The following is a 12,437-nucleotide window of genomic DNA, read 5'->3' on the forward strand; positions in this document are numbered from 1 at the left end:
CGTTAGTCTAAGTGGGCGTTTTGTCATGGGTTGCTTGTTTGGGTCATGGCGTCTGTTTCTCTGGCAACCGCTTGGACCCACATCGGGCACGTGAGTGCGAATGCTGTTGCATCATTGCATCTATGAGTTTAACTTGGTAGCACTTTTGAATTATTCTCATAGTTTAATTAATTAAGTACTTCACTGAAGGCTAGATATAGGATTAATGTTTAAAATTGCTATTACTTGATCGTACCGTGGGTCCCAATTACATGCAGTTTTGTTGAAGCCTTCACAAAATCACCACCGTTAGACAATCCAAGAAATATATTCCAAAAAGGACTGTGCCAATGCCTGTAAGATGTAACCTAGATACAGTCAAGCAGAGAGACACAGGAGAAAGAAATTAAAAAGAAGCAAAAAATAAATATCGGGATATATCGCAATATATATAAAATAGTTCCTTAGAAGAGAAAAGGAAACTTAAAAAAAAAAAAAAAAATCCACATCCAATAGAATTGCTCCGGTTCTCACAGCATTGTGAAAAGAGCAGCACTGGCCGCTACCATAGTAGTGATGACAGCTGGGGACAGAGCGGAACCAGCGCTATCCAACAACGTGACGGGCTCATACTCGGCAGGGTTGGTTGAGTTCGTAGTGCCATCCCAGCAGTACTTCTGGAAGCACTGAGTGCAAGCATCCGGAACCTGGGTGTTCGTGCGTTCGAAAGACCGACTCAGGATGGCACAAGCGACGCAGGTCGTCCAGTTACCATCACGAGTGCTGTTCCCCATGGTCACCACATCGTATCCGTTGGCAATAGTGTCGTCTCTTTCGGAGATTTCATAGCTTGGCTGGAAGGTCGACCAGTTCGAGTAAGACACGTACGGATAGTTGGGGAGGTAGACAACTAAAGGCGTAGGACCTGTGGTGTTCGTGCTGTTGCATCCGAAGAATGTTGGCCGCGTATTCAAGCCGTTGTTGACAAAAGTATTCTGGTCAGGGATCGCGGGGAACGAGGTTCCATTGGCGATGCCAGTGGAGTTCAGGCTGCGCTCGTAAGTGGCAACGAGAGCCGTGCCGTTGGGCCAAGAATAAGTAGTATCAGCGGAGGAGTCAACAGCAAAAATAACATCGACATGACGTTCTGGCTGAATCAAAGGATGCAGAGGAATGTTCTGAAGATCCTCGCCACCGTCCACCATATCCAGTTCCTCTTGATGGGCTGCTGGAGAGGTATCAGGGGCCCAATTGTAGAATGGATTGGGTGCATAGATAGCAATGTCCTCATCATCTTCACCAATCTTTGCCAAGATGTCCGAGAATGCCGTCTTCAGGAAATCGGGAAGGGAAGTTGAATTAACCTGCAGGAAGAACTGGTTGAACAAACTTGACGAAGTACCCATTACAAAGCCGGCGTTGTCAAATCCGCGTACACAGGTCTCATTCTTGGCGATAGAACCACCATCGAATTTGGAGCCCAGGTACTCAAGAGGTGCAAACCCGTAAACCGTTGGATCAAACGTACCAAACTCCCAAGGGTTAAACTCATAGACAGTAGCATTGCTGCTGACCACGAGCTCATCGGGATACCGACCGTCAGCAACGAGGAGAGGCATCGGCATCTCTGCCTGCTTAAATGAATCGGTTAGGGCAATGGACGACCAAGTATAGCTTGGACCACCGTCAGTAGCATTGATTAATTGATAAGAGAGAGCGCGACCCCTAACCAGTGCCTGTTAGTGCTGCTCGTATCCACGAGGGAATCCATGACGTACCAGTAATCAGTGATAGAGGTTTCGTATCCCGCATCCTTCTTGTCTTGCACCGTATCGTAAACGTGCTTGTAGTAAGTCGCAGAATCCAGAATCTGAATGCTATCGCCGTCAGGGCCTTCGAAGATCGAGTTTTGAAACTGCCAGACAGCTCCTTTCTCATGGGTCTGTAGTGCCGAAATGGTGGTGAAATTGTTGACGTAGATCGACCCCACCAGCCATCCACCACCGCTCAGACCAGCCAGATATGTCGCCGACTGTAGCAGGCCACCCAGCTGTCCCGTGGCCGTGGAGTTTTCCGTTCGGCTATCAAACGCCTTGATCGCTCCGGCACCGTTCATCAGGGCGCGATAACCTCCACCAGACACCGCAATACCAATGTTGGGAAGATTGGACGTGTTACTCGAGTGGCGGTCGAGATATTGGACAGCATCAAAGTCTCTAATTGTGACATGGTTGAAGAAATCCTTCATGGCAGACTGGGTCTTCTCCCGTCTAGTTTTTAACCACGACGTCTCATTCTGCGACAGCCCGGATGATGCGCTCCGCACCGTCGGGCGATTCGCAGGACAACTGACGTTGGACGGTACATATCCATCGGGAGCGTTTGGCAATGCACGTTCCAACACAGTTCTATCAATCCTCTCGATCCTTTCTCCATGAGGGCCTGGGGCCGCTGTCACGCCTACGGACCATCAACGATGTCAGAATAGGTTAAATGCGCGACGATCGTAGTAACCCGGGAACCACAACCAGAATGATTAATAAACTTACCAGACAGCAACCCAGCTAAAGCAATTGCAGCTGTTGTGGGTTTCATACTGATATGAAGTGGTCGCACACAGTTCTACGTGAGAGCGACACGTTTTTGTCGAGCAATGTCGAAGGAGTTGCTCGGAGACTTGGCCAAATTTTGAGAGAGGCAGTGGCCACTCCTTTCTTTTACTAGGGGTGTTCTTGGGAACGGGGACTCGGAAGCTTGGCCAAGCACACCAGGGACTTGGTGCGATCCCAACTAGTGTTTCGAGTGTTCTGACTGGAAGACCATGAATTTGATTTGATCGGTTAGGGGCTGGGGGAGCCCGAACCGAGGAATGGGCTTTCATCAGGTTCGATCCATGATGTCAAAGGATGGCCTAAGTCCGGCCCTTCCGCGATGGTGGCTGACTGGCATGGGCGATCAAGAACTATTATTGATCAATGAACTTTTTCTTTTGAGTAGCGTGACTATCAATCTGTTTTCGTGTTAGAAAGATTCTCATAAGCTCTGCAATTGCTTCACTTTTACCGATCGGGTTCCTTGTGAGCATATTATTTCGTGCCAAAAAAGAAAGAAAGATAATACAACAATTAAAAATACTGAGTATAAAGAACATAAAAATAGATAGTGTGCTCATGTCAGGCACAAATTATACAGGCATAACTGCATGAAGAAGTTCCCAATACGAGTGCGAGCCAAGTGGGTCAGTCGGAAATGAAGGGAAAAAGTCGAGTGTAAGTGGAATATCAGGCATCCAAGATTCGCATCCGCAGTCTCTGATAGGCCACTTTCCAATCAATAGACCAAACCCATGGATGCAGGCTGTGGCTATGCTCTCTTCCGATGCAAACTTTTTTTTTTCCCTGAATGAAAATTCTTATGCATCTAAACGTAGGCAACAAGATAAATCGGGTACATTCCGCTTTTCAAGACATGCCTCCATTTTCTCGAAAAGTAAGTCATTTTTCATGTGAGGAGGAGTCTGGAGGACAGAAAGATTCAAGTTTACATACAATGCTTGGCAAAAGCTTGACAACGTGCGGTGTAACTTTTGACGTTCAGCGCTCATGTAAACGATTGGTTAGATCTCACAATCATTCTATACTATGAAACTGTCTTTTTGTACTCCATAGAGTTCATTGTTCCCACAATGTAAGATACCTTGCCAAGGTCTTGTTACAATCCATCCGTTGTAACCATAAAGATAAAACCACTAAAATTCGACCTAATTCTCTTTCCTATAGTTTTCTTCCGATCTTTTTCCTTTATGCATAACTTCCTAAGAAGCATAACTGGTACAATTTCCATAACGACAACAAAAGAGGACAGTTAACGCGGATACATAAGAGTTGAAGAGAACCATGATATCTAAACGATACCCTACCCGAGAAAGGTATCTTGGTCTCGAATGGTTAGTTAAGTGACATCTTGTCTTAGTCGTAGATGTATTTAATGTTGAAAGAGGAAATAATAATATGTGCTTTCATTATTGGCATAACGGCTTGGACTGTTGTCACCACCGTCGTAAGATACTGTAGCTTGTGTCTAATGTTATCCTTGTTCAGACAATTATGTAGACAGGATAAGCTTTGGAGGTCTCTCGAAGCACCAAAGACAAAAACTAGTCTCACATGGCGGTATGATAACATTGGAATCGAGAGCTATGCATGAAGTCCTCAATCCCCTTGCCACCAATTATTCCACGACCACTACACTACAATCATTCAGGATGAAAATTCCAGAGAATTTAGGCCTACAGTCAAGGCCTTATTGGAGATGGAAAGCCAAATCATCAATGGAAATATCAGTCCACTCAATGTCAGATGCTATCCAATGGACTTTACCGCCCAAAGTGCCCCGGCCTTCGATCTTCGTTTCAGGTTCTTTGAGCCCGTTCCTGCCAAGGTGCTCTTGCGTCCACTTAAAAGAAGATGATGATTCTGAGTTCCCTGAGAATGATGAGAATAATATAATGATAAGGGGATGTCCCTACATTTCTGCGCTGGGCTTATGGAACTTCCTAGGCTGAGTCGTCTTTCTGTTGTTGCTTGTCTGGCTAGCTAAGTAACATCTACAGATCCTGATGTTTTCTGTGATGAGCCCTCAAAATGTCAGGATCCTGCAGGCTCATTTTGATGGCTCTGCCCTAATCATATTAAAGAGCAAACCATTCGACTTGAGAAACCGGGATGATGGAGCTATGGATTTATTGGGACAATGGTATTGCAGTGATATGGTGAAAAGGCACTATGGGACGAGCCTTTTCAAACTAGAACTGTATGATCTACTACATCGAGTTCAGGCACGTATGAGCACCTTTTTAGGTGGTTTCTCACGGGATTTCAGAGTAAAGAGGACAATGGGTACTCATGGCGTCATTTTGGATTTGCAAATGGTTTGGGATTGGCTTGGTATTGCTGAGGTATCGGCGCAGAGATTGGTCCTGGGAGTTTTTCGGGTACATGACCCTTTTTATTAATACTTAATTTGATCCCCGTAGTATGTATTATGCATAGCATATTGCTTTGACAAGATCCAGACCTTGATCAAACCTATACTGCATCCTCTCAACTACATTGACTTCAATAGAACAGCAAAGATCTAAGGTAAGCTCTGAAGTTCTGAAAATACGCACTTGGAATAAGTTAGATGTGAATAGGGCATTCACCTTAGCCTGCCTGATGGTAGTTCTTCCGTCCATTCTCGTCAAGATCCATCAACAGCCCTTGACACCTCTATTCGATACAAGATAGTCATCTTCACACCTGCTGATACATAATATCCGTCCGCATAGTATACTTTGTCCCCCGAAGCACCGAATCCCCACCATGTAGCAAATCATTCTGCTGAAACACAAGCACCGAACCCATCTTAGGAAAAACCCTCAACTGCCTCTCCTTCTCCTCATACCTCGGAAGAAAAGACGTAGCACCACCAAGCAACTTGCCCCCAACATCCAAGTTAACATCCCCTTTCTCCTCCACCCTGATCTGCTCGCGCATCAGCTCCTTGAGATCCTGCTCCCCATCCCCATTCAGATACAAATGAACGGTATAATACGACTTCTCTTCCCGATCAGGGGTGGTATAGGACGCATCCCAGTGCGGCTTGAAGTACTCGCCACCTTCATACTTGAGGAACCGGAGTCGTTCATTCAGTCTCGTCAACTCGTAGGTCTTATTCCGACCCGCGAGCCCGGTAACAAGGGGCCGATTCTCCAGCCGATCGATCTCGAGCTCTTTAAGAAAGGGCATTAATCGATTAAGGAGCTTGTCGGCTAACTCGGGCGAATCCCAGATAATACGGCCGCAGTTGCGGGTGTCTGTTACGAGTCTTTGTCGCCCGCCACCGACGTTGATCATGGCGCGCTCCCAGACCGGTGTTGTGGACTGGGGAGTTAGCGTTGAGGCTTCCGCGAGACGGATTAGTTCGTTGCATTCTTCTTCTGTGAGTATATTGTCGATTACTACAGCGAAGCGGTTCTTGTATTCGGGTAGTGGTGGGTCGGAGGTTGCGAAGTCGATTTTATCGCATTTAGCTCCCGGAGGTGCAGTCCGCGGGAGAAAGTTGGGATTTGGCTGGGGGTCCATGGTTGGGAATATGTGATGCGGTGTGGTGTTTCGGATACGTTATGAGGCTGGGTGTGCCGGGCAAGATGCTGTATTTAAAGTGCCTTGGGGGCTGATGCCTAGTGCTCTTGTCTGCCTTACGACTTACCTAGGAGGCTGAGTCACAACATCGATCTTGCCATGTCATCAGGGTATAGCGGATGCTTGTTATTGTATCATCATGTTTTCTAGTGTTTTGCATAGTTGGGAGAGTTTCCCGAAATTCTTCAAATTGCATCGAGTCATTCCCTAGATGACCCTAATCCAAGCGATGAGTCCAGCTCATCCTCAAAATGCGCAAGGGAATTCTGTGAATTCAGGATATTATTATCTTGAGTCAATTAGCCTTATCGCCCATTGTGGTAAGATAAACTACCAACCGCAAATGTCCGACGAAGACATAGAAAAAGTCAAGACAAAGCTGCGTGATACAGTTCAAGTCTCTGACATGCTACCGAGGAAGTCATCTGCAGTTATTGTTCGATACTCCAGGGCTAAACAGTCATACCCGAAGTTTGAAGCATCTTGACGCTATTAACTCGCTTCAAGCGTTAATATCTATGGCTGTACTGTTTCCATGTTGTTGCATTACGATTGTCCGCCATCTTGATGAGACAATGACTGTATCTCAAGCTTGGCACGGCAGTTCCCCTAAGAAGTGCAAGTAGGCATATGACTTGACATGGGAGTTCTAATATGTTTTCTCAAAGGGATCGTGTGGGCAGTTGTCAGCACCGTACGACATGACAAGTCATGAGGGTTCAACCCCGGGCCTCGAGACGAGGTCAATAGAGCCTAACAGGGCCTGGCCCCGACGGTTTTCGAAGCTCACGTAAACGCTGCGCTTAGTTCCATTCGTTATATCATGGAATACCCCGTATTATACGTGGGGTTCCTGACGATCGGAGTTCCCCCCGGGTCAGAAACTTGATGTCAATCGTGGAGACTTCTAGAAAGCAGGGTACGCGTCATATTCTGAACGAATCGTATCTGAGGTTTGAGCGGAAAGCGGGGTAGACTCTTGATTATAAGGAAATTTGGGGTCAAAGTGGAGTGTATTGGAAGATGCGTTCTCTGCATCTCTGATTCTCTGGTCTGGGCGGACTAAAATCGAGTGTTAGACAGCTCCGTGAGGCCATCGTAGTATAGCCGCATTGAAGATGTAGTATGATGGGAGCCAAGTCAGCAAATGGTAGATATATGGGGGGTACTTTTGTTCGGTGGTAGATTGATCTGTGTGGTACGAGGTAGTATTGGGATTCACCGTACTCTAGAAGCATCTTCAGTCTGACCGCATGGGTGTATGGCTAATTGTTTGACAGTTGTATTCGAAGCAAGAGGGAAGTGGGCCAAATCTCTGCCGGTCACACGGGCAGCGTGGGCTTCTTGCAGTTAGGCTCAAAAATCGAGACCATTCTCTGTCCGGGGAATCAGGGATGGCCGAAGCACAGACCACATCTGGTGAGATTCTGGAACCTGGGGATCATATAGTTGTAGTTACAGGGATGTCAACGTGACTCGCCTTATGTAATTTTACATTGTCTTCAAGGGATCGGTCCGACAGGAGCGGATCACCCGGATCACCTGGAGTGGTATATGCTTGGCTCAGTTGGAAGGCAGTCTCTGTACTGCCACGAGGGGCATGGTGTGTTTCCTAGATATTGACCTTGAAACAAAAGCGTATATAAAAATTCACGGAGAATGCTAAGACTATCGGGTAAATTCTGGAGCCATCGTTTATTCGATTTAAGTTTAGCTTGCTGTTCTGAAGATAAGAAAATTCTAAGATGGCTGATCCCTGGCGAAATGCAGAAGCGTCAACTAATGGGATATGGTCCTTCAGGTCCGATTGTGCAGCACCGCAGCCATTATTGGACAATTCCATACAAGATAAACTCCAATTGTCAAATAATCTGCTAGTTTTTCTATCAATAGTATAAAGTATAAGATGCTCACGGGGACAGGCACAGACGATTCTAAGGGTTCAGTTCTGGTTCTGGGTCTCTGGGTCTGGAGGTCCGAGGGAGTCAAATCGAACCAAAAAACTGGGGCCGTCATTTTCAAGGCAATTCCCCGGAAGTTCCCAAAAGGGCAAATAGCTTACCACTAAGGACAATTCATCAAGACCGAGAATTGTGTTCCATCGTCTCCGGGAGGGGAGCCCTTAGTGATGCGCCACACTATTATTTTCAAAATTTTGATGGTCACACGGTACCTTCCTGGATCCATCTCGGTTGGCCGAACTGATAAATCAACCTCCTTTTATCATCATTGTTCATAATAATATTCCTGTGTTTTAGATTAACTATATTTCGGTTGCTGAATGTTACTGGTCATATGATATGGCCTAAATATAGACCCGTGGTCACGGTCCCCAATACTGCCAATCCCTTTTCTTGTGGACGATCGGGTCTACTGTATATATACTAGTAGCGTTAATGGAAAACTGCATTAAATCTTAGCTGCAATATTTAGAGCCCCAAGATGTTTAATCTGGCCAAAACAAACTGGACCGGGAACGTCGAAGAAAATGCGAATTGGCCAATGAGAGTGGAGCTCATGACATAGCCGGACGTATATAGTATTCTGTACTACAACAAGACCAGGGACTTGATTTAGTACTAGTAATGAGATCCTGTACATCGCAAATTCGAAGAGATTTCAAACCAGTAAAAGTTGTAAAAGTTGTGATTGGTACCGGAAATCCCATTGTACCTCAGGAAATCTAAGGATCACTCGGGATATCATGGACTGAAGTGGAATTTGGCCAGAGCCATCTTCTGCATACGGCAATCTGCGTGTTTGATGAATGCCGGTAAGAGATCAAAACCTACTGTACCTACTACTCGATCGGCGGCTTGACGGTAAGATTGGCAATGGAAACCAGGGTGATCTTCGAGATGCCCCGTGACCACATCCCCAGATGGGCGGGCGGGCTTGGTTAACGAATGTTCCAGAGAGTGAACTGTGTTTTTTCCAGAACAATGTAAATGGCCCCGTGACCTGTCCCTGTTCACTACCGCTGCTCCCCCAGTGTTCTCGACCGCCCACTTACCGACTCCTTGGAGACTGCCCACCTTCAGTCCCGCCTTAAGCTTCTTCCGTCCGCCGAGCCGGGTTTGCCCCAGCCCGGGTTGCCCAAACAAGGAAACCGAGTCCGCCACTGACAATCGCAAACTTCCACAGCCATGATACGTACCATGTGGTATCTTGTACTTGAATTTTATTTTATTTTTATTTTTATTTTTTTTTTCAGTGGTACTATTGTATTCTCGGCGCAAAATAATGTGGTCCTCGGAGGGCATCTGGATAACTATGATATCAAACTGTAGTCATCAGCCCGTCATGCTCGCGAGAACTTCTACGAACATCCACGTTAATGAAGTTGACCTTGATTTGTCCTGGGCAGTGCCTAATTCGAGTTACGTATCTAAACTCATCACTAGGTAGCGTGTTGGTGGTTTTTTGGGGGGGATATGACAATCATAGTTAGTGTTCTTGTGTTGAAGGTATAGCCCCCGTCCTGGGTATCAATACCACCATGCAGGATTAAGGTAGGAGTATCAATTTCATAGTAGAAACGTGGTGATCAACATTCCCCTTTCTTGCCACGAAGAAAGCCCAAGTGACCACTGATGGTGGGCCCAAGGTCTTCTTCGTCCATGCATTCCCCCGGGTCTGGACCGAACCCACTATGGCTCCCTCGCAGCCTTCCTATTTTGGGTACCTTACCAACTTTTTGTCTGCTCATGTGAGGCCTCATGACTATCCCGGACCCAGAGTCATTCTTTCTCCCAGCAGCCTCCAAAAGTCCATGGTGAAGTATATAAGTATGACATTCCTCGGCGTGTTGAAGTGACTGATTAGACATGATCAATTGAATCTCTCCTTGACATCTTCTACTCACTACGCTCCAGCTCCCTACCGGCCTTAGTGAAAAGAGAACTCTTTCAAATAATTTACAAATTCTCACTACCTGAGCTTTTGCGCTTACTTTCAGTTGATCCTACCTTTCTCGTCAGATACTTATTTCCCCTTAATACGTATCATCAAACAGCACAATGTCTGTCTCCATTGAAACCAACGACATTGCCCCCGCCGCTCTTACCACACAGGCGGCCCCCTGCCTCGGCTCTAAGAACAGAATGCCCGAGTTCAGCTTGGCTGGAAAGGTCGTATGCGTCTCTGGTGCTGCCCGTGGCCTTGGTTTAACTCAGGCTGAAGCGCTTCTGGAGGCCGGGGCCAAGGTATATGCTTTGGACCGCCTGGAGGAACCCGTAAGTGATCTTGTTTAAGGGTTAATCATCAATACATTGACATAAAGACTAATTCTTTGAATAGTCCCCTGAGTTCTACGAAATCCAAAAACGTGCCAAGGAGGAGTTAGGAACGGAGCTGCAATACCGTCGCATTGACGTCCGTGACACCGAACTTCTCGAAAGTACTATTGAAGCCATCGCTGATGCCGAGGGTCGCTTGGATGGCTTGGTCGCTGCGGCAGGCATTCAACAGGAAACTCCCGCCCTCGAGTATACGGCCCAGGACGCCAACACGATGTTTGAAGTTAACGTCACTGGTGTGTTTATGACTTCCAAGGCAGTTGCTAAGCAAATGATTCGTTTCGGCAATGGAGGTAGCATCGCACTAATCGCGAGCATGAGTGGTACTATTGCCAATCGGGTACGTTCTCGTCTTACCTTTATTTTGCTTCAATCAAAAACTTCCCCACCTTTTTGGGTCTTTTGCGAGTCTCGGGTTTCACGAAACTCAACCCGCTCACGCCACTCCGGCCTTCGGTTCATGTCATTGGTTGCTATCCTACATAAGAAGTTACTGACTGGTCTGCCTCTTTAGGGTCTTATTTGCCCTGCTTACAACGCTAGCAAGGCTGCAGTGCTTCAACTTGCCCGTAACCTCGCCATGGAGTGGGGCACGTACAACATTCGAGTCAACACCATCTCGCCCGGTTATATTGTAACAGCCATGGTTGAGAAGCTCTTCGCCCAGTTCCCTGAGCGTCGCGAAGAATGGCCCAAGCACAACATGCTGGGACGTCTGTCTACCCCTAACGAGTACCGTGGCGCTGCCGTCTTCCTTCTCAGTGACGCCAGCAGCTTCATGACTGGAAGCGATCTACGCATGGACGGAGGTCACGCCGCTTGGTAGATGACATTTGAATGGTTCTTTCCTTTTCATTTGCATATTCTATTTTTCATATTATCATTTCTACTACTGCATGGCGTCGGGGAAAGCAAGCGTGATCGGATTTGAAATTGATGGTCTTATCATGATTCTTGTGTTTTGGCATGCTTGGGGACTGATAGGATGAGGTTCGGTTGATATCTCAGCGTTGCAATTGCTGGATCGGGTCGTAGTCGATTAACTAGAGCGACATTGTACCTATACATAATGCATGAGCCTTAATTTGGAACAAGTGAATGGTCCACCTGAGCGTAGTGAAAGTATGATTGACGATGAACGTTGCGGGAGGTGATCCTTGGCGGTCTCGACTGACAACTAACGAGTAACGTTAAGTTTGCATGAATCATCTTCCACTTTAGTGCCAGATCTGACAATATATTGATGCGCGTGTTCGCACATGACCCACTGGGCAATTCTGAACTAAAGCACCACTTGCGCGGCGTTATTCGAATTCCTACGAATGAAGTGTCTAGGAGACAGGGATTTTGCTTCCGACTTCCCGGCAAACGAGTACACTTCGATACCGTTCATTGATACCAACCCCCGCCAAGTAATCGTCCATCCGGGGGAATTAAATCCCCACTTTTCAAAGTCAAACTTTCCCCCCACATTCATCCCGGACCACAAGAACCACGCTCGATCGTGGTTGTATCCATGGTTGTCCATACCATGACATCAAGACCCCTGCTCTCTGGACCAAGCTAAACCGCTAGATAGAGTCATATCAATCACGTTGTCTTTTGAGGCATGGATTACTGTCTCCTTTTGCCGCTCAACAGGAGCCAACGGTCCACATACGGGCCATGTCTGTACCAGTCCAATTATCGTCAATTGTTGAGGATGCATGATGTCTTGATGACCACTACTCCGATCGAGAATCAAAAGAAGATGGGGGAAATCCCGGGATTACCAGAACCGACGTACTGGATTGATCATATTCAAGGGATTGCCGTTTTGAGGCCGTCTACAGACGTATTAGGCATTTGGAATCTGGGGCAATGCTAATCACGGGGCGAGGCTGGTATACTTAGCCTGTACGCGGTACCTACATCTTTCTGTAAGTCATTCAATAGGCTATAGCCCGACCAAGGGGAACCAACACATGACGGGGAA

At 46.8% G+C, this 12,437-nt stretch overlaps 3 protein-coding genes across 3 annotated transcripts; 1 reads left to right on the top strand and 2 right to left on the bottom strand.

The window, feature by feature from the left end:
* Positions 1–452: 452 nt before the first annotated feature.
* On the bottom strand, positions 453–2,738 carry BDV27DRAFT_125697 (lysophospholipase family protein). Its single transcript, XM_032066390.1, has 3 exons — positions 2,529–2,738; positions 1,758–2,439; positions 453–1,704 (listed from the first exon to the last, which is right to left on the bottom strand). Exons 1-3 carry the CDS (start codon positions 2,572–2,574, stop codon positions 510–512), a joined length of 1,923 nt encoding a protein of 640 aa, XP_031929294.1. The 5' UTR covers positions 2,575–2,738; the 3' UTR covers positions 453–509.
* A 2,395-nt stretch (positions 2,739–5,133) lies between these two features.
* Positions 5,134–6,659, bottom strand: BDV27DRAFT_94989 (uncharacterized protein). The gene is made up of 2 exons (XM_032078022.1): positions 6,503–6,659; positions 5,134–6,453 (listed from the first exon to the last, which is right to left on the bottom strand). Exon 2 carries the CDS (start codon positions 6,102–6,104, stop codon positions 5,274–5,276), a length of 831 nt encoding a protein of 276 aa, XP_031929295.1. The 5' UTR covers positions 6,105–6,453; positions 6,503–6,659; the 3' UTR covers positions 5,134–5,273.
* Positions 6,660–9,655: 2,996 nt separating this feature from the next.
* On the top strand, positions 9,656–11,771 carry BDV27DRAFT_125699 (putative short chain dehydrogenase). The gene is made up of 3 exons (XM_032066391.1): positions 9,656–10,399; positions 10,464–10,802; positions 10,977–11,771. Exons 1-3 carry the CDS (start codon positions 10,184–10,186, stop codon positions 11,286–11,288), a joined length of 867 nt encoding a protein of 288 aa, XP_031929296.1. The 5' UTR covers positions 9,656–10,183; the 3' UTR covers positions 11,289–11,771.
* The last annotated feature ends 666 nt before the right edge of the window (positions 11,772–12,437 follow it).

The sequence above is a fragment of the Aspergillus caelatus genome (genome assembly GCF_009193585.1).
Source record: "Aspergillus caelatus strain CBS 763.97 unplaced genomic scaffold BDV27scaffold_55, whole genome shotgun sequence".
NCBI classification, from domain to species: domain Eukaryota; kingdom Fungi; phylum Ascomycota; class Eurotiomycetes; order Eurotiales; family Aspergillaceae; genus Aspergillus; species Aspergillus caelatus.

What these genes read in the sequence shown, in the direction of transcription:
- BDV27DRAFT_125697 (XM_032066390.1), bottom strand. Translation starts at nt 2,574, where the DNA reads ATGAAACCCACAACAGCTGCAATTGCTTTAGCTGGGTTGCTGTCTG. An exon ending in TTTAGCTGGGTTGCTGTCTG is followed by an intron (nt 2,440 to 2,528) that starts GTAAGTTTATTA and finishes GATGGTCCGTAG; the next exon opens with GCGTGACAGCGGCCCCAGGC. An exon ending in ACCTCTATCACTGATTACTG is followed by an intron (nt 1,705 to 1,757) that starts GTACGTCATGGA and finishes GGCACTGGTTAG; the next exon opens with GGGTCGCGCTCTCTCTTATC.
- BDV27DRAFT_94989 (XM_032078022.1), bottom strand. Translation starts at nt 6,104, where the DNA reads ATGGACCCCCAGCCAAATCCCAACTTTCTCCCGCGGACTGCACCTCCG.
- BDV27DRAFT_125699 (XM_032066391.1), top strand. Translation starts at nt 10,184, where the DNA reads ATGTCTGTCTCCATTGAAACCAACGACATTGCCCCCGCCGCTCTTACC. An exon ending in TGGACCGCCTGGAGGAACCC is followed by an intron (nt 10,400 to 10,463) that starts GTAAGTGATCTT and finishes TTCTTTGAATAG; the next exon opens with TCCCCTGAGTTCTACGAAAT. An exon ending in GTGGTACTATTGCCAATCGG is followed by an intron (nt 10,803 to 10,976) that starts GTACGTTCTCGT and finishes CTGCCTCTTTAG; the next exon opens with GGTCTTATTTGCCCTGCTTA.